The 19,021-nt window shown below is 37.4% G+C and overlaps 1 protein-coding gene across 14 annotated transcripts in view; it reads left to right on the forward strand.

Annotated features, from left to right (window-relative positions):
* DNM3 (dynamin 3) overlaps positions 1-19,021 on the forward strand; it is a 608,953-nt gene that overhangs the window by 204,916 nt on the left and 385,016 nt on the right. For all 14 annotated transcript variants that reach the window (XR_013174093.1, XR_013174092.1, XM_077156971.1 and 11 more), the window contains 2 exons: positions 122-282; positions 3,932-4,074. Coding sequence is in view for 12 of the 14 variants with exons in the window: in XM_077156971.1 (XP_077013086.1) it covers positions 122-282; positions 3,932-4,074 (304 nt within the window). In the remaining 2 variants the exon portion in view is untranslated. The remainder of the gene's footprint in view (positions 1-121; positions 283-3,931; positions 4,075-19,021) is intronic.

Here is a 19,021-nt window from a genome sequence, read left to right on the forward strand (position 1 = left end):
TAAGAGACATACTCTATTAATAATCTTCTGTTCAGACTCAGCCTGCTTGAGAGCCTTAAAATCTCCCAGGAATAAGCACCAAAAAGTGTCCCAAACTCCATAAGTGTGTGTTTTGTTTCAGGTTACGTGGGGGTGGTAAACAGAAGCCAGAAGGACATAGATGGGAAGAAGGACATTAAGGCTGCCATGTTGGCAGAAAGGAAATTTTTTCTTTCCCACCCGGCTTACAGACATATTGCTGATCGAATGGGGACCCCACATCTGCAGAAGGTCCTTAATCAGGTACAACTCAAGGTGTTCATCCTTGGTATTCAAGGTATAATGTTCTTTCAAACAATAAGAACAATTATGAAATATTTAGTGTTACTCTAATCTATATTTCTTATTTTGAAATACTTTTTCTTTTTATAAAATATGACATTCAGCTTAAATATGATAGGAATTAAAAAGAATAAATGCTTAGATCCATTCTATTACCATTTTCAGTAATAGAATCCACCTTATTATTATTATTGAAAGAAAAGTACTCAAACCAGAAACATGTACATTTATAGAAACTGCACAGGGCCATACATTTTTGCACACATTTACTTACAGTGTGTAGTCCTCTTAAGAAATTAAACTTGTATGTCTCCTAAAAGTTTATGTCTTGGAATTTGTGTTTGAACTATCACTCTGTAATGGTTAGGCTAGATTTTCTATTAAAATTTTTTATGGTTTTGTATAGGACTGATTTGTTCCTTAATTTAAAATCTTCAAAACAATAGGTCCTAAAAAGGAATCATTGATCTTCACTCATCTAAGCAACTTTCCCAGTTAACTACTTTTCCCACAACGAATAGAATAGTACCCTCTGCCTTCTCCCCCTAAATGCACTGTAAACACTTCCATAAAACTTCAGTGTACTACTTGCTTACATATTTTCCTTCCCCTATTGGAGATGAACATCATTGAGTTCAGGGATCCCTCCCTGAATTTTGATTACATTGACACAATATAGTGAACAGCTTTCCCCACAAAGAGGCATTAGTGATTTATACATATGAGTCCCCTTGAGGTATGCTTTAACTTTTATCAGTGAATTTAGTAAATCGATCATTTCATTGAATGTTTTGATTGTTGTGTCTTAAAGTTATCAGTAGAGGCTAACACAATAGTAGCCTGTGTGGAACATTGCACCCAACCCATTTGGGCAAAACAGTTAAGTTTTAGATAAAATTAAAAACAATGGCATACCTCTGTTTTAATCAGCATAACAGAGATAATATAAAGTTTATACTTTAAGGGCGTATGAGTATTGGGAAGGTGTGAAACAGTAATATGGTTGTGTCATTTTAAAAAATACGAATGTATTTTAGAGTACAGAACAATGATTAGTCATGTAATAACTATACTATTCTACAAATATATTCAGCACTGGTCAAACTCTTTTTTAGATTGCTGCTTTTACCCCTGTATTGGCCCAAGAAAAACAAAAATACACTTTGAAAAAATTAGGGGAAAATCACAAATATAATTAGAAAGATAAGACTTGAAATAAATTGTAGATACTGGAAAAATATAAAGACATGATTTACTATTTGGCTATTACAGATGACCCCCAATTTATCGATATTTAGATTCTGGATCTGACAAATTATATAGATGAGTGAATATTGTACTGAAGATCTTTCCTTTCCTGGATAATCACTCTCTCTTCATTGCCTCAAGAATCTTTGTGCTGTGTTGAAACTAATCTCATTTAATTGTTTATTCAGTGTACACTAAGACTTCTGATACTGAAGCAAAAACTGGAAAAGGACATGAGATTTTTGAGGACCTAAAAGTAGGGCAGAGAATGGGAGGATAAATAGTGGGAGATGATGTTGGAGATATAGGCCATGGCTGTAAGGTTTTGGCTCTTATTCTGAGAACAGTGGGATGTTATTAAAGTAGGGACATGGCATGATCATATATGTTCCCTAAAAAAGACTATGCTGATTGCAGACCAAGAGTAGACATCAGAATATCAGTAAGGAGTCAAAGTGCAAAACACTGGTAGCTTTGTTTTGGGCAGGGCCAGTGGACATGAAAAAAGCAGTTTTTAGAAATGTTTAGGAAAATTAAGAACTTGGTGATAGATTAATTCTAGTAGGTGATAGAGAGTTGAGTTGAAGTTAAGGGTAACTCTCAAGTTTTCAGATCATTATGAACTCACCAAGATGGGGATCACTTAAGGGAAGACTAGACACTCAATTTGGACATACTGAGGTTAAGGTGTTATTGACACATTCAAGAGGAGAAGTCGCAGGTAGTCAAATATATATACCTGCAGCAAAGGTATGAAGTCCTGTCTGGAGATAACATCTTGGCTGCCACAGGTGTTGGGATGTTTATTGAAACCATGGATGGAAGGAAATAACCTTAGGAGAGTGAGAAAACAAAAGGCCTAGGAACCAGGGCTTAAGGCGTTTCAACATTTACAGATCTGGTAGATAAGGATGAACTGTCAAAGGAGATAGAGAAGGAACATTTGGAGTTGTAGGAGAAAAAGGGAAGCTGGGTGATGGAAGCCAAGGAAAGATGTGTTCTAGAAAGCCAACTGTGGTCCACAGTATTGCTTTGCTATCTGAGATATCTGAGAAGCTAAATGTGGACATCAAGTATTTTTTTCTGTTTATTTATTTATTTTGAATCTGTAGATTTTGTTGATATATATTAATGTAGCATATATACTATCCAAAATAAAGTGTCTCACATTTTCTTCACTTAGTTGTATAATCATCTTCACTCTCAATTTTAGACAATTTTCATTGCTCCAAACAGAAAGTTAATAGATAGACACACCCACACTGAGGAGAAAATACAAAACTCCTCCTTACTCTTATACCCCCCCAATTACTATATCCCTAGTATTGTTGTGGTACTAGTGAGATATTCCTGTTAAATATAAACCATAGCATGCAATAGGTAGTTTTTCCCATATACCTCTCTATTATTAACTCTTTGTGTCACAGATTTGAAGTATCACAGATTTGAAGTAGTTCATGTAAGAACTTATTTTTATTTGTAGTACTAGTCAAAATCAATTATTTTTTATTATTTACCAGGTCATATGGCAGTCAGATTGCTCCAGGTTTCTCATCATCTGAATTAGAATAGAAAAAACTTACAGGGCTAAACAATTTGGGTTTTTATTCCATCTTTGTTCTTTATTGATCATGTATTCCTGGGAATTTTCTGGGAATTTTTCATTATACTGAAGAGAAGTTTTCATTATATTGAACTTGATGTACTAACAGATGATCTCAGTGGAAATGCCAGGTAGAGGGTTAGTAGAGATACCAATAGCAGAGACAGCTTTCCTTTGCTTTGCCATGAAGCTTTTTATATTTTAAATGTGAAAGGCACATTTAGCTTGCAGCTTAAAAATGGTGGTAGAGGAAGCCCGTGCCTATAGTTCAGAATGAAGAGAAAGTGAACAACTGACAGATACCTCTGGTAATCTTGACTATCTGAGCTCCACAGTGTGGCAAGACGTTTAGTCCTGAGAATGTTAGGCAGCATCTGAAATTTTAGACTTCCTTTATTTCTCCTATGGTCTAACTTAAGATTTTTCTTTAAAAAGCAGGTGATCTGATAAATCAATCCATGCTGAAGTGTTATAGGGAATGTCATTAGTAACATTAGCTGCATTTGTACAGGCTATTCTCAGACATAAAGAGGTAGCCCAAGTAGGTGATCCTAATGCAAAGAATTTTGAGCATCCCTACAGGGCAGTGGAGGAGATAATTGGAGCTTCTTCCCACCATCTATTTACCTACACAGTCAATCCCAAACATATATATGATTTCTAAAGCTTTGAAAGATTAGGAAAACAGTGAAGACCAATTTCTGTCTCATGAGTTCATCTTCAATCTACTACATGTATATATGATTTTATTTTATTTAGCAACTTACCAACCATATTCGAGATACCCTACCAAACTTCAGGAACAAACTCCAGGGACAACTGCTCTCCATAGAACATGAAGTAGAAGGCTACAAAAACTTCAAACCAGAAGATCCCACCAGAAAGACCAAAGCTTTGCTACAGTGAGTCACACTTCCTCACCTTGTTCTACATTTTAGACTAATTTCTTCAGTTTACTTTTGCCTCAGTCTATTTTTCTCGTTATTTTCTAGGCATAGTAGGAGAACCAAGTAAAGTATATGAGGCTCTGTGTATGTTAATCACTGACCCTTGAAATTATGTTTTCTTTAAGAACAAATGTTGCTCTTACTCTGATATTATAAATTTTACCACTTGCCCATTCCCGTAGCCAATTTCATTGTGTTTTAGAAATTGGATTCAGTAAGTGAATAAAACCAATTGTGTTAACTCAGCAGGCTTTTTTTGTCCTCTGTCCTTAGAAGAGGTCAAAGAGTCTGTAAAAAATGTCATTTGTTTTGAACAACTGTTTTATTGATGTCACTTGCACTTATTATCTTTTTGTTTCAATTATTTTATGTGATTTATCTATGAGCATTTTTTTGGGGGGCCAACTTTTAAGAAGTTTTTACTTTTTATTTTGAACTACTTTCAAACTGCAGGACAGTTATAAAAATAATCCAAACCCCATACAGAGAACTCCAAATACCCCTATCTCCCCAGGTATCCAGACCCACCAATTCTGACATTTTGCCACATTTGCCAGTCTGTCTGCCTGTCAATCCATTTTCTAAACACTTGAGTGTAGGCTGTATACATCATGCTCCTTGAATACTTAATAATGCCATGTACATTTCCTAAGAACAAGGACATTCACTTATGTAACTACCTTAAGTGAAGTTATCAAGTTCAACAAATTTAATATTAATATAAGGCTTACGGTATCTATTGCAATGTATTCATATGTCTCAATAATGTCCTGTTTTAGTTTCCTAAACTAAGTTTTACATTCTAAAACAAATACTATACGATAGGTTGGCTTAAACAATGAGAATTTATTGGCTCATGATTTTGAGGCTAGGATAAGTCCAAAGTAGAGGTATTAGCAAGGTGATGCTTTCTCCCCAAACACTGTGATATTCTGGAGCTGGCCACTGAATATCCTTAGTCCTTGACCTTTCCATCACATGGCAGTGAATCTGGAGACATTTTCTATTTTTTCTTTCAGGTTCCATTGACTTTCAGCTTCTGGCTGCTCCCCATGGTTCTCTTTCTCTGTCTGAATTTCATTCTATTTACAAAGAGCTCCAGTAATCGGATTAAAGTCCAACCTGACTCAGTTAAGCCACACCACAAGTAACATTTTCAAGGAAACCTTGAAGGATCAGGGATTAGGACCTGAACATGCCTTTTGTGGGTGATACGATGCAATCCACAACATGCCCCTTTGAGCCTTTCTTGATCCCTTGCTAGATCCCATCCAGGATCATGTATTGCATTTAATTGTCATTTTCTGTTTAGTTAGTCTTTCTTTCTTTCTTTTTTTTTTTTTAATTGTGAGAACAGACATACACAAAAGCTTCCCCATCTTAATCACTCCCAAACATACCACTCAATGGAATTAATCACATTCACAATATTGCTGTACCCTCACCATTTTCTATTACTAAAACTTTCCCATCTTCCACACAGAAATCCTACATCCATTATGCATTAACACCTCATTCCTCCTGTCACCCCACCCTTGGCAACCTGTACTCTAATTTCTATCTCTATGAGTTTGCATATTATCTGATATTTTCTTTGTAGTTACCATGGTGCTTAAATATAACATCCTAAATCTATGATAGTCTCATTTTATTTGATAGCAACTTAATTTCAATAGTATACCCAAACTATGTTTTTATACCTTTCTGACTCCCCACCTTTAATAGTTCTTCTTACAAATTCCATGTTTTTTGAGTCCCAAACCACTGATTTATCATTACATTTTATGTATTTGGCTTTTAAATCATGTAGGAATTAAAAAGTGGAGTTAAAGAACAAGAATAAAATAGAACTGGCATTTATATTTTCCAGTGGCTTTACCCTCTGTGGTAGTTTGGAGCTGTGGGTACCCCAGATAAACATGTTCTTAAATTTAATCCATTCATATGGGTGTGAACCCATTGTAAGTAGAATCTTTAGATATGGTTAAGAACTTGTGGCCCACCTCAGTCAGGATCAGTCTTCATTCTATTACTGTAGTCCTTTAGAAGTGGAGTGAAATTCCAAGTGAGACAGAGTGAGAAAGCCACAGGAAGGAAGAAGCTGAAGCCAGTGGAACTCAGAAGAGAAGGTAGAGGCCAGAAGAGGCTGCGTTATACTTTGCCATGTGACAGAGAAGCTAAGGATCACTGGCAGTCAGCCTCCAGAATTCCAGACTTTGTGAAGAAAGCATCACTTTGATGCTGTCTTTTTCTTTTTAAATATTTTTATTGATAAATCTTAGCACATGACTATTCCATACATGGTATGCAATCAATGGCTTGCAATATCATCACATAGTTGTATATTGATCACCATGATCATTTGTTAGAACACTTCCATCACTCCAGAAAAAGAAATAAAAAGAAAAAAAAAACTCTTACACACCATCTCCCTTACCCTTCCCTCTCATTGATCACTAGTATTTCCAACTACCAAATTTATTTTAACCTCTGTCTCCCCTATTATTTGTTTATTTTTTATCCATACTTTTTACTCATCTGACCACACCCTAGATAAAAGGAGCATCAGACACAAGGTTTTCACAATCATAAGTCACATTGTAAAAGCTACATTTTTATACAGTCATCTTTAAGAATCAAGCTACTAGAACACAGCCCAACAGTTTCAGGTACTTCCCTCCAGCCACTCCAATACACCATAAACTAAAAAGGGGCTATCTATATAATGCGTAAGAATAACCTCCACGATAACCTCTTGGCTGCTTGAAACCTTTCAACCACTGAAACTTTAGTTTGTCTCATTTTTGTCTTCCCCCTTTTGGTCAAGAAAACTTTCTCAATCCTACAATGCTGGATCCCAGCTCATCCTGGGATTTCTGTCCCACATTGCCAGGGAAATTTACAACCCTGGGAGTCATGTTCCACATAGGAGGAGAAAGGCAGTGAGTTCACTTGCCATGTTGGCTTAGAGAGAGAGACCACATCTGAGCAAAAAAGGGGGTGACTCCTAGGCCTAATTTTAAGTAGGCTTAGCCTACACCTTTGCAGGAATAAGTTTCATAGGGGCAAACCCCGAGATTGAGGTCTTGGCCTATTGATTTGGTTGTCTCCACTTCTTGTGAGAATATCAGAAATTCTCCAAATGGCGAAGTTGAATATTTCCTCCTTTCTCCCCAGTGACCCAAGTAATATACCCAAGATATATTACTCTGAGATATATCGTGGCATCATACTAATCTGAGAAAACCAAAAAAGTCTCATGCTTTTTTCAAGATTCCATATACTTTTGGTGTTCAACTAAACTGTCTGTAGAATTTAAATTAGGAAATGCACTACCCCAAATATAAATTTTGTACCAAAGAAACATCTCTCCCTTTGGTCTCACAGATAATATCATCCTTTACCCTTTATTCTGATTTACCCTAGTCCTATCCAGATTGGCTTCATTCATATCTCTACTGTAAGTCAGATCCCTGTTTCAACTTTTTAAACAGTTCCTACATGGAGTACTGCTGTCTCATAGCTTCACAGCTCTAATTCTGAGTCTCAGATGTCACATAAACACCTGAAGTTTTTGTGAATGGCCAGGTTATAAACAAACAGCTCATTATCTCCGAATTTAGAAATAACAGTTACAACTCCTGAATGTGTGTGACTGCTGTAAGAGCTTACAATCTAGGACCCTTTACAGTAGGCACCAACCCGATAACCCATGCTCTTGACTTCAGTTCACTGATTTTTTTTTTATCTTATAATTAGTCTATATTAGTGAGGCATGGCATTATTTGTCTTTTTGTTTCTGATATTTCATTCAATATACAGTCCTTAAGATTCATTCACCTAGTTGCACACCTCACAACTTCATTCCTTCTTGTGGCCATTCAGTAGTCCCTTCTATGTATACACCATAGTTCCCTCTTACATTCCTCAGTTGTTGTACCCTTAGGCTGCCTCCATCCATTGTGGACTGTGAACACTGTTACATAAATACCAGTGTGCAAATGTCCATTTGTGTCCCTGCACTCAGTTCCTCCAGGTATATACCGAGCAATGGGGTTTCAGGATCATATGGCAACCCCACCCCTAGTCTCCTGTGAAACCACCACACTGCCCTCCAAGGGGCTGCACCTCTCAGTTTCCCTACCGACAGTGAAAAGGTACATCTCTTTTTCTGCATTTTCTCTAGCACTTATTTCTCTCTGTTCCTTTTTAAACAGTTTTATTCACATATCATACAATCCAACCTAAGTACATAGCCATGCCTTTGCCACCATAATCTATATGAAGATCTTTCCTTTTCTTCCACAGAAAGGAAGAAACGCCTTCCCCATGCCCCCCGCCTGTTAACATATAGTTGTGGCATAATGCCTTTGTTAGATCCAGTGAAAGCATATATAATGTTACTGTTGACTGTAGGTCTTAGCTTGCATTGATTGTACTTTTTCCAGTATATCATCTATTTTCAACACCTGGCAATATTGATATTCATTTGTTTTCTCTCATGCAGGAACTTTTGTGTGTGTGTGTGTTTAATCACCGTCATTGTCTACTCTAGGCATTCCTAAATTATACCATCTCAGTCTTTATCCTCTATCTTTCCTTCTGGTTTTATAGATGTACCCAGCCCTTCTTCCCCTATCATACTCACATTCATTTTCATTCAGTATTTATGTTATTGTTCTACAATCAGGTAGAATTGTGCTATCTGTTTCTGAATTTCTGCAATCGGTCCTGTTGTACAATCTGTATTCCTTCAGCACCAGTTGCCCAATATCTACCCTATATCTGTCTCCTGAAAACCTGTGTTCTTAACTTCAATTCTCCAAGTTTGCCTAGTAATGTTAGTTCATATGAGTGAGACCATACAGTATTTGTCCTTTTGTTTCTGGCTAATTTTACTCAGCATAATGTCCTCAAGTTTCATCCACGTTGTTATATGCTTTATGATTTTATTCTATCTTACAGCTGTGTTATATACCACAGCTTCTTTAACCATTCATCCGTGATGGACATTTAAACTGTTTCCATCTCTTGAGCATGGTAAATAATGCTGCTATAAACATTGGTGTGCAAATGTATGTTTGTATCCTTGCCTTCAGGCCCTCTGGATATATACCTAGTAATGGGATTGCTGGATGATATGGCAATTCTATACTTGGCTTCCTGAGGAACTGTCAAAGCATAAGGCCCTCTCTCATCCTTTCTGCACTTGCCTCTTGTCTTGGGCATGCATATGTGGCCCTAAGAATTCCCTTGTTTACATAGTGCTAAATGTCTCCATTTCCCTAGGAAACAGTTTTCCCATGGTCCCAGGCTCTGTGCTATATGTCTTGTAGCCAGCAATCCCTCTCCCCAGGCAGCTACTTAACTGCTCTCCCACAATGTTCTATAGGAGAGTTCTGTGAACCGCCTTCTACAAGTTCTGGGATGATGAATTCCTCAGGCCACCACCCAAACAGATCGGTCTAGCCAGACAAACATTCTCCCAGTATGTGCATACGAGTTTCTCTGCTTCCTCCAGGTCTGAAACCAGGGATCCTTACTGGGAATATGAGCTAGTTCTGCTCTAAACTGGTGAGGGGTAAGGGAAGGGCCAACCAGTGCACCATGGGATCCTATGCTTTTAAGCAGTCTTTTCCTTTTTTATGTGGAACTTGCCTTGTTACCACAGTCCGTTAGCTATTTTCTGGGTGTTTGAGAAATATGTTTCTGCCAGTTCTTGTTGGTTGTTTAAAGTTTCTTTGGGGGATGGAACTTTGAAGCATTTTTCTCCACTATCTTGGTCAGGGCTGGTCTCATCTGTGTACTTTTTCAGTTCCCTGAGAACCTGCTCATATTTTTCCATTTTTTCCCTATATTTTCTTTTGTGTGTCAAATTTCAGATGTCCACCCCACTTTTCATACCACACTTTATTAGTCAGGGTTCTCTAGAGAAACAGAACTGACAGGAGGTATCTGTAAAACTGAGATTTATAAAGGTGTCTCATGCATCCATGGGAATGGAAGAGTCCAAAATCACTAGGACAGGCTGTGAAGCTGGTAACTCTGATGAAAGGTCTAGATGAACTCTACAGAAGAGTCTCACTGGCTGAAGAAGCCATGAAAAACTCTCTCTTCTCCCTTAAAAGTCTTCAGCTGATTGGATTATCCCATTGGTGGGAGATGTGCCCTAGTTGATTGCAGATGTAATCAGCCACAGATACAATCAATTGGCTGATGATTTGATACACCAGCCTTCCAGTTTATCAGCTAGCCATAAAATAGCCTTACAGCAATGGCCAGTTCAGTGCTTGCCTGACCAGATAACTGGACATCATCACTTGACCAATTTGACCCCAGAACCTAACTGTCACAGGTGAGATAGGGATCCTCTTTCATTCTTTCAGATGTGGATATACAGTTCTTCTCTCACCATTTGTTTTAGAGACTGTTCTGTCCCAGTTGAGTGGATTTGGCAGCCTTGTCAAAAATCCATTGACCATAGATGTGAAGGTACATTTCTGAATTCTCATTTCCATTGGTCAATGTATCTATCTCTATGCCTGTAACATGCTGTTTTGACTGCTGTAGCTTTGCAGTATGTTTTAAAGTCAGGAAGTGTGACTCCATCCTCCAACTTCATTTTATTCCAAGATTTTTTGGCTATTCAGGGCCTCTTAACCTTCAAAATAAATTTAATCATTAGTTTTTCTATTTCTGCAAATATGCTGTTGGAATTTTGATTGGGATTGTGTTGAATCTGCAAATCAATTTGGTTAGAATTGGCATCTTAATGATATTGAGTCTTCCAATTCATAAACATGGAATATCTTTCCTTTTATTTAGGTGTTCTTTGATTTCTTTTAGCAATGTTTTGTGGTTTTCTGTGTATAAGTTGTTTACTTCCTTGGTTAAATTTATTCCTGGATATTTGATTTTTTTAGTTGCTAAGAGTTTGTCAATTTTATTGATCTTTTCAAAAAAACCAACTTTTCATTTTGCTATTTTGGTTGTTTCTTTTAATTCTCTATTTCATTATTTCTGCTTTAATCTTTGTTATTTCTTTTCTTCTGCTTGCTTTGGGTTTAGTTTGCTGTTCATTTTCTAGTTCCTCCTGGTGTGTAGTTAGATCTTTTATTTTAGCTCTCTCTTTTTTAAATGTAAGCATTTAGGGTATAAATTTCCTCTCAGTATTGCCTTTGCTGCATCCCATAGTTGTTGTTATGTTATGTTCTCATTTTCATTTGTCTCAATATGCTTACTGATTTCTCTCAGAATTTATTCTTTGACCCACTGATTATTTAAGAAAGTATTAACTTCCATATATTTATGGTTTTTTCAGTTCTTTGCCTGTTATTAATTTCCTGCTTTATTCCATTATGGTTAGAGAAGATGCTTTGTATTATTTCAATCATTTTAAATTTACTGGGACTTGTTTTGTTACCCAACATGTTTATCCTGGAGAATGATCCATGTGTACTTTAGAAGAATGTATATGTTGCTGTTTTGGGGTGCAATGTTCTGTATATATGCTGTTAGGTTTCATTTATCATTTCATTCAGGATCTCTGTTTACTTACTGATGTCCTGTTTAGATGTTGTATCTGTTGATGAGAGTGGTCCATTGAAGTCTCCAACTGTCATTGAAGAAGTGTCTATTTTTCTCTTTTGCATTGCCGGTTGTTTGCTTGTATTTCAGGGCACTATGGTTAGGTGCATAAATATTTATGATTATTATTTCTTCTTGGTGGACTACCACTTTTATTAATATATAGTGCACTTCTTTGCCTCTAAAACAGTTTTGCTTTTAAAGTCTATTTTGTTTGATGTTTGTGTGTCCACCCAAGCCCTTTTTGGCTATTGTTCGTGTGGAATATCTTTTTCCAAATTTCCAAATTTCACTTACAACCTATTTGTGTCCTTGGGTTTAAGGTGAGTGTGTTGTAAACAGCATATATATATAGGTGGCTCATAGTTTTTTTTTAAATCCATTCTTTCAATCTGTGTATTTTTATTAAGGAATTTAAAAATCCATTAGCATTCAATAAATTACTGTGTAGGCAATACTTGCTTCAATCATTTTATCCTTTGATTTTTATGTATCATATCTTATTTTTTTCTCTCTTTTTACTCTGTTAGATACCCTTACTGATAATGCTCATTTCTATGCTCTCCTTCAAACCTCTCTCTCCTGTTTTTTCCTTTCAGCCTGCAAAGTTTCCTTTAGTATATCTGGTATGGCAGTTTCTGTTTATATGTGAAAATTTAAAACTCCGTCAGTTTTGAAGGATGTTTTGCTGGATAAAGAATTTATAGCTTGCACTTTTCTCTTTCAGTATTTTAAATATATCATACCACTGCCCTTTCGCCTTCCTAGTTTCTGATGAGAAATCGGCACTTAGCCTTATTATGTTTTCCTTATGTGATGAATTGCTATTCTCCTGCTGCTTTCAGGATTCTCTTCTTATCTTTGCCATTTGACATTCTGATTAAACTATGTGTCTCAGAATATGTCTATTAGCACTTATTATGTTAGGAGTATGTTGTGCTTCTTGAGTATGTTTATTTATGTCCTTGATAAGAGTTGGGAATTTTTTAACCAATATTGCCTCAAATATTCCTTCTGTCCCTTTTCCCTTCTCTTTTTCTTCTGGGATACCCATTTCACATATGTTTGTGCACTTCATGCTCTCATTCAAATCCCTGGGACCCTGCTCAATTTTTCTTACTTTCTTCTCTATCTGTTCTTCTGTCTGTAAAATTTCAACTGTCCTGTCTTCTAGGTGGCTGATTGTTTCTTCTGCCCGTTATGATATGCTGTTTTATACTTACAGTGTGTTTTTAATCTCTTCTATTGTCTTTTCATTACCATAATTTCTTTTTACATTTCTTTTTATACATTCAAATTCCTCTTTGTGTTCACACATTCTTAATAGCCTTTTGCTCTTTATCCATATTTTCCTTCATATCTTTGACTTGATTTAGGAGTCTTGTTTGAACATTTTTGATTATTTGTTCCACATTCTGTGTTTCCCTTGAAATTTTAATTGTTTTCTTTGACAGGCCGTATTTTCTTGTTTCTTAGTATGGCTTTCAGATTTTTGCTGATGTCTAGATATCTGATTATCTTGATGAATTTACTTTGGAAGTCAATTTCTGTATATTGTCTAGGGTTTTCATGCTGTTTGCCTTTGTGCTAAGACTCTTCTTTGATCCAACTTATTCTAGCCCTTAGAATAGTTAGTGTTTAACTGATCAAGTGTTTTTTAGCTTTTATTCATTGGATTGTTGCCCTGGATATATAGTATAATTTTTGAGATTATACTATTTGTGCGATTGTTTCAACCCTAGAAGAAAGTTTTCTTTCCAGCATTCCTGCTCTGGTAATATTGGTCTATTTTGTTTGTTTATGATTTACCTCTATGGTTATTAACACTCCTTTCAGTGTCTCTAGCTGCTTTTGCCTGGAGGGTAAATTCTGGGAGGAGGGTCACTGTGGAGAAGACTTACCCAAGCCATTATTTCCCAGTTAAAACAGGGCCAAGGACCCACAAAGGGGGCATAGATAGGTGCTAAAGTCCCCTGGGAGGGATAGCCAGAAGAATGCCAAATTTCTCTTTGAAGACTCCCTAAATCCATGTTTTCTGGCCTGCCCAGCAGTTGGTGCTTTTCAGCAAACTGTTCCTCTCAGTCCTAAGGTGGTACTGTGTCTTTAAGTCTCAACCAATTCCAAACAGAGGCTATTAGCCCCCTTTGTCTGGAGTGGGTTGAAATTGTAGGTCAGAATTAGGACCCAATGTCTGAATTCACTAATCAAAAGCCATGAATAGTGCTGGGCCATGCCCCCTACTGTGTTCTTGGGGAAGAGCTGCCCTTTAGCAAACTCTTCCCTGCAGCCCCCAGAAGGCAGTATGTTTTTAAATCACCCCTACTTCCAGCCTTGTTGGGGGTGTGGTTGAAACAGGCTGCTGACTGCTTTGTTTTGTCCTGGGTTATTTTAAACTGTAGTTGCCCTCAGGGCTGGGACCCAGCAATCTGAGTTTGCCAGATAAAAACCATGATCAGTGTTCAACCTCCCATTCCCCAGCCTGTCCTTGGGGGAGAAGATTATTTCCAGGTAGGGCCTGGATCTTGAGACAGCCTGCCGTGCGAGTGGTAGATGGGCACCAGCCTCCACAGTGTGGAGATTTCTCTTTACAGTTCTTTACCACAGTTAATCAGTTTCTTCCTTCTACTCTTCCCTGAATGGTGTACAGTATTCTTCTGGTCTCCAGAGTTCCTAAATAATTGTTTCAGACAGTTCCCGGCTGTTTATCAGTGTCTCTGGAGGACAAACTGGATCTGGAGCTCCACATTCCATCATCTTACCCCTTTCCTCTCTCACACTTTTGAAAGACAGTTTTGCTTGATATAGAATTCTTGGTTGGCATTTGTTTTTTGCTTTCAGCACTTCTAAATATGTCATCCACTACCTTCTTGCCTCCATGGTTTCCGATAAGAAACTGGCAGTCTTATTGAGGCACCCTTGCACATGATACGTTGCTTCTCATTTGGGGTTTTCAGAACCCTCTCTTTGTAGTTGGCCTTAGAAAGTTTGATTATACAATATGCCATGATGTGAGTCTATTTGAGTTTATCCTATTTAGAGTTTATTGAGCTTCTTTGATGTGTATAGTCTTGTCTTTTACTCAATTTAGGAAGTTTTCAGCCATTATTTCTCTGAATATTCTCTCTGCTCCTTTCTCTTTTTCTCCTTTTGGTACTCCAACAATGCATATATTAGTATGCTTGATGGTTTCCCACAGGTTCTCTGGCTTTGTTTCCTTTCCTTTCTTTCTTCTTTCTTCACCTCAGACTGAATAATTTCGATTGTCTTACCTTCAAATACACCGATTGTTTCTTCTTCCAGCTTCAATCTGCTGCCAAACTCCTCCAGGGAATTTCTAAATTTCTCTTACTGTGGTCTTCAGGTATGTTTCATTCTTTTTTATAACTTCCATCTCTCTATTGATATTCTCTTTCTGTCATTTTCCTGATTTCCTTTAGTTTTTCTTCCATGTTTTCCTTTAGCACTTTGAGCATACTTAGGATCATTTTTTAAAAGTCTATCTGATATGTCTCAGGTCTGGTTCTCCTCATTGAGGATTTCTCATGATTTAATCTTCATTGTCTGGGCTGTCACTCCTCGTTTCTTTGTTATGTATACTTCTGTTGGACATTTTTATATTTTAATATATTATTGCTGGGATTTAGACTCTGAGGTATCTGTTCCTGTGCTTATACCTGATATTATGACATAGCTTTCCTTGAATGCTAGGACCTAACAAAAAAAATAAAAACAAAAAGGAAGAAGAGAAAATGCCTTTCCCAGTCTTTCTGGATCAAGTTGTATAGGTGTTCTCCTTCAGGGCTTAACCATACCTGAAGTTATAGAGAATAGCTCCAGGTCAAAGCATAAGGCCCTCTCTCATCCTTTCTGCACTTGCCTCTTGTCTTGGGCATGCATATGTGGCCCTAAGAATTCCCTTGTTTACATAGTGCTAAATGTCTCCATTTCCCTAGGAAACAGTTTTCCCATGGTCCCAGGCTCTGTGCTATATGTCTTGTAGCCAGCAATCCCTCTCCCCAGGCAGCTACTTAACTGCTCTCCCACAATGTTCTATAGGAGAGTTCTGTGAACCGCCTTCTACAAGTTCTGGGATGATGAATTCCTCAGGCCACCACCCAAACAGATCGGTCTAGCCAGACAAACATTCTCCCAGTATGTGCATACGAGTTTCTCTGCTTCCTCCAGGTCTGAAACCAGGGATCCTTACTGGGAATATGAGCTAGTTCTGCTCTAAACTGGTGAGGGGTAAGGGAAGGGCCAACCAGTGCACCATGGGATCCTATGCTTTTAAGCAGTCTTTTCCTTTTTTATGTGGAACTTGCCTTGTTACCACAGTCCGTTAGCTATTTTCTGGGTGTTTGAGAAATATGTTTCTGCCAGTTCTTGTTGGTTGTTTAAAGTTTCTTTGGGGGATGGAGCTTTGAAGCATTTTTCTCCACTATCTTGGTCAGGGCTGGTCTCATCTGTGTGCTTTTTTCTGTAGAATGAGAACTAAGTACTTAATGAAAACAGTCGAAACATTTAAATTACTTTTTCTTTTTCCTTTTTGGTAATGATTTTAATGCAGTCCTTCAAAAATACAAATGTGAAAACCACAGTAATCTTTTTACTCCTTCATGATCTTCCCCTCTTATCCACGTTATTTGATTTATCTCTTAGGGGCTTGGGTAGGATAACAGAGTTCTTAGGGAATTAGTATATCATTATGTCTTATACCTTTATTTCCTTCCTTAGTCCCTTCCAGCCTCATCTATCCCATTAGTCCTATATTGCCTTTTGTCCTGTGTCCTTCTTAGCCAAGAGACCCCCTGACCAGTTTACATTCCATGACATCTGAGGTCCACTTTTAGAGAAGATGCTGTCTTTATCCCTCTGGAGTCTTGCCATCAAAACACCCTTAATTTGGCATTTGAAATGCACAGTGTAACTCCTTTCTCAGTGAGGAGACTTCTGAATGCTCAAATATTTAAGTAAAACTTGTATCATCTAAGATCATGTAGAGGAAAATTTTTTCTTGGATTCACCTCTTTCCTGATTCATCCTTTTTTTTTTTTTATTCTTGAACTTGGTTAAGTTCTTATAAAAATTCCTTGTGTTACTAGAGAAAGGAAAGTCATTTCTTTTTAAGCCTTAGGTTGCCATCTTAACATCCAACTAAGCTATTCTCCTTGCAAAAATTGGGATTCCTTCTGTGTCATCCTAGGACTTAGATAACAGAATTTTCCATACCTAGTTCTTTCATTGTAGGAAGCTGATTTGGCTCCTTTTTTTTTTTTTTACTGTCTTATCCTTTCTGACTTTCTTCCGTTCCCCTCTCCTTGCCTTCCTCCTTGTCTCTCTTCCCCTTCTCTCTCCTCCCCTTCCACTTCTCTTGTGTACTGTGCTTGGTGTTTGGTTCTGTACTATTTACTGATGATTCAACAATAAAGAAGATTTTTATCCTCAAGAATAGCTCACAGTGGAACAGGGAAAACAGATATATAAACTATATTAGAATCTGAAAAATGCTCTTTCTGGTGGTTATTAAATGTTAAGGGAGCCCAGATAATGAAGCAATTGCATGTGAGGAAGGGTATAAAGAAAATGATAATTGAGATCCTGACATATGGGAAGAGTTTTTCAGGTGGAAGAAGGGAAAAGTAGAACAGTGTGACTTTGGCACAGTTGTTCTAGGATCAGTGAATGGAGGTGGCTGGAGTGTGAGTATGATAGAAGGAGTGGCTAGAGATAAATTTTCTAAAACTTTCCTATGATTTAGTATATGTCATATATATCTTCCCAGGCATTTTTTTTTAAAAATTAGATTAACATTAGCATATGTATGAACATAACTAAACCCGATTATATTTCAGATTTTCTGGCCTGAATAATTGCATCCATGATTTTGATAAAAGAGAATAATAAAAAATGCACATTTTAGATGGTTTGTTTTTTTCCTTATATTTGGATTTGAAGGTATTTCTAGTATGTCAAAATTAGAGTTTCTAAACCTAGTAATCATCATGCAAATAGTTTTCTCCCCCTATAATATTTCTTTGTTTTTTACTGACCGCTTTATGATTAACAATTCATACTTCGATCAAATATTTATTCTATACCTGACACATATTGCAAATAGGAAGTTAAATAAAATGCATGCTGCTTGCTCTTAAAGAAGTCATATGTTTAGATTGAGAAGTGAATAAGCCATTGCAATATACTCTACTAAGTGGCATTCTGGAAAATATGCTGAGGAAGCAGAGGAGGAGCCGTTAATATGGAAGACAATGAGGAAAAGTAGTGGATGGGGTCATGAAGTTTGGAAGAGTTCCTGGAAGAAGTAATGCTTGAGCTGAGTCTTGAAGGACTGATAGAAATTAGCCAGGTAAAGAAGCAAAAGGCAGGGAGAATGATATTCTGAGCAGAAGGAAAAACAAGTGTAAAAGCACGGGAAATCATACATTTGAGTAACTGCAAATAGCTTCCATAAGGTTGGCTTGGAAAGTGAGTGTGAATGAGTGATTAGAGGTAGTGCTAGAGAGGCAGCCAGGACTGGGTCATGAAGAATCTTGGGTGATGAGTTAATGAGTTTTGATTTTATCAATTGGTGGGGAGCAATTGAAGAACAAGGCTAGAGTTAGTTGTGGAGGGGCATAGGGGTTACTTGTATTGGTCAGTTAGGGTAAGGTCTGGCCTTGACAAGGTTAAGCCTGAAAGCAGGATGGCCCTTTAGAGGTGGTTTCAGTAATCCCTGAAAGAGTTGATGAGGGCTGCGAACAATGCAGTGTCAGTGGAGATGATGAGAACAGGTTGTCTGAAAGATGTAAAGGAAGTAGAATGACCAACACTTGATGGCTCATGGATTTTAGTGAAGGAGAGGGAAGACTTCTGGATGCCTCTGCACTCCTTATTTCCTGCGTTGGGTTGGTAGTGCCACCTACTGGGAAGGCAAATTTGGGAATGTAAGAGAATAGGCAAGCTGGGAATGATAAAAGTTGGAAGTTTCAGTTTTGGATGTGTTGAATCAAAGACAGCTAAGAAAAGATATGTTCAGTAGGCAGTAGGGCATATGGGCCAACATAAGAAATATGGGCTAGAGGTGAAGGTTTGGAGAAACCAATGTCTTGGACATTTGAAACTATGTACATCCCTGGGATCAAATATATTGAACAAGTAAGAGAGCCTGAGGCTGGGATGCTGGGTAGAGGAAGAGTAACTCAGAAAGCGTGAGTGGGCTTGGCTGGAGCAGTTGGAGCACTAGGCATGTGTGATTTCATAGGAACCAAGGTTCATTTGTGTATACTATATAAAGTTCTATTGTATAATTTTACTTCTT

Source organism: Tamandua tetradactyla, chromosome 4 (genome assembly GCF_023851605.1).
Source record: "Tamandua tetradactyla isolate mTamTet1 chromosome 4, mTamTet1.pri, whole genome shotgun sequence".
Lineage (NCBI taxonomy): Eukaryota > Metazoa > Chordata > Mammalia > Pilosa > Myrmecophagidae > Tamandua > Tamandua tetradactyla.